General features: G+C 51.5%; 1 protein-coding gene across 1 annotated transcript; it reads left to right on the top strand.

The window, feature by feature from the left end:
- The first annotated feature begins 389 nt into the window (after nucleotides 1-389).
- LOC117328338 (3'-5' ssDNA/RNA exonuclease TatD-like) lies at nucleotides 390-1,729 on the top strand. Its single transcript, XM_033885865.1, has 2 exons — nucleotides 390-576; nucleotides 813-1,729. The coding sequence occupies exons 1-2, from the start codon at nucleotides 390-392 to the stop codon at nucleotides 1,727-1,729; spliced, it is 1,104 nt and encodes a 367-aa protein (XP_033741756.1).
- Nucleotides 1,730-2,246: the final 517 nt, after the last annotated feature.

Genomic DNA, 2,246 nt, shown 5'->3' with positions numbered 1-2,246 from the left:
TTGTCAGAACCTGTGTCGTCATTTCCATCAGTGCCGTTGTCGAGGGGTGAAGTGGTGGATTTTGAAGTTTCATCGTCAGGTCCTCCACCTCATTCTGGGACTTTGTGCCTGATGCCTGCACCAGTGATACATAGGACGGGAGCCCAGCCTTGTCGTCCGCACCATGGAAGTGGTGTGGGTGTTTCTGGACCCCCTACGAGGAACGTCAAACGACTGTCGGGAAAAAGGACTCTGTCTGTCACCGGATCAACGGATTCGCCACTGTGCAAGGTCGCCAGACATCAGACCCCGCCCAACAGACCAAGACCGTGCCACTCTACTGCCCTCTGTCTGGATGTACGTCCAAGGACAGGCGAGCGAAACGCCATGCCGTAACCAAGCACTTGCCGATGGTGTTTTCCGACGTCAGTTCTAACGTCCCCAACCAGATAGAGGCGTTGAAATCATTGGTTCGCCTAGCATATGGCAGGAAAACCACTCTCCAGGCAGCTGTGGACCACGTCAATGAGTCGAGGATGATTCCGGAAGGGAGCGTCCTAGACCCTTGTCACCTCGAGGTCTTCCGGCTTGTAGTTTGTTGGGAGTCCGAGAGCCTACAGAGTTCTCTCTACATCCTGTGAACTCTCCTGCTGTGTTACTGTTCTGGAGATGTCTGATCGCTATGTTGGATGTCTGTACGCCGGCGCAACGAACAGAGTTTTACAACTTTAGAGTTGTCCGACTAACAGTGGAACCACCATTCGAGGAAGCAGCCGCAACAGCACTGCAGCCGGCATCTCCAGAGTCGTCGGCCGAAGCTTAGTTACCTCCAGGTCTGGAAGAGTTCTACGTGGTGGATGAAGTTGATTCCGATGATGAGGAGACGGCGGTGCCTACCCTTAGCGCGCCTAGCAGCCCGGACGTCATCGACAGTCATTTCCACCTTGACAGGACCAGCCGCCAGATCTGGGGAAAGAGCAGTGAACACACCGTCGATGATTTGCTGGCCTATAGCTATTCAGATGCCGTGGCGGAGACCCCAAGCATTCCAGTGAATGTTGTCGGAGGCATTGTTGTGTTCAGCGAACCCAACACATACCCTCCTGTGGACTTTGAGTCGCATGGACCATGGAGGGTAGCAGTGGGTGTCCATCCCAAACACTATGAGACACTCACCGTTGAGCGGAACATTTGTCTCCAACGTCTGCTGGATCATCCCAAGGTAGTGGCTCTAGGAGAGTGTGGCCTAGACCGGACCATACCCATCTCGAGATGGTCGCGTCAGGAGGAGGTCTTTGCTAAACTCCTGAGGATGGCTCGGCCTGATCAACCCCTAGTGCTACACTTAAGAGGAGTCAAGGGAGATAGCCATGGCACGGATGTGTACAGATCCACTCTGGGTATGGTGGAGGATGTATGCTCCAGTGAGCAGAGGATTCATGTTCACTGTTTCAAGGGAAAGAGCGATATTGTCAGGGCGTGGCTGCGGAAGTTTCCGAACACGTATTTCGGTGTAACTGCTGCTATCTGCGTTTTCGAAAACTCGCAACTGGAAGGACTCAAGGTCATCCCGTGGAACAGGTTGCTGCTAGAGACCGATTCTCCCTACTTTCCCCCTGGGAAGGCACGGGTTAGTACACCAGCGTACATTGGGGAGACAGCGGCTGTAGTAGCAGCACATCTGGATGCTCGGACACCCGAAATCCTTGAGTGTGCGACCGCTAATGCCCGAGAGCTGTACAAGTTATAGGGACCGTGAACTTTCATGACGCTAGTCCTTGCGAGCTGAAAGTTTCACTTGTTATTGTTTTTATGTTTGTGAACTGTTCAGAAGTTATTAAACTTTGTGTGGACACATTTTCCGGGACTTTCCTTGGAGCAAGGAACTTTTCTGTGAAGGTGTGTGTTTTGCTGTCGGTATGGAGGAACATGAAAACGGGGAGGAGTGTAGTGAACCTGGGACTAGTCCGCCAGAGTTGTCTTCCTTGTCGGGATTCCGTAGTCATTCGGGCAACTCCGGGTGTCTCCGTGGTTCTGACAGGAAGTCAATGAGTTTTGTGATACCAGCCACCCGAACCAGACGTGCTCGTCTTTACTAAGATATTATTGTGAACCATATCTGCTCACCCGTCTACTTAGACCATTTGGTGAGTATATACTTATATTCAGTGACCATATATTGTGCTTGACAACACGTGAGTTCACTATAGTATACTAGAAATTCAGTGAAATTGTGAGGAGATTGCTACTCAGCAGTGATCAGTAAT

Source organism: Pecten maximus, chromosome 5, assembly GCF_902652985.1.
Source record: "Pecten maximus chromosome 5, xPecMax1.1, whole genome shotgun sequence".
NCBI classification, from domain to species: Eukaryota; Metazoa; Mollusca; class Bivalvia; order Pectinida; family Pectinidae; genus Pecten; species Pecten maximus.
The sequence above is the reverse complement of the archived record's forward strand: the minus strand, read 5'-3'. Positions and strand labels throughout refer to the sequence as shown.

Bases quoted from the DNA above. Each gene is read 5' to 3' on its own strand.
- LOC117328338 (XM_033885865.1), top strand. From the start codon at position 390: ATGGTGTTTTCCGACGTCAGTTCTAACGTCCCCAACCAGATAGAGGCG. The intron at 577-812 runs GTTGGGAGTCCG...AGTTACCTCCAG, and splicing joins GGTCTTCCGGCTTGTAGTTT to GTCTGGAAGAGTTCTACGTG.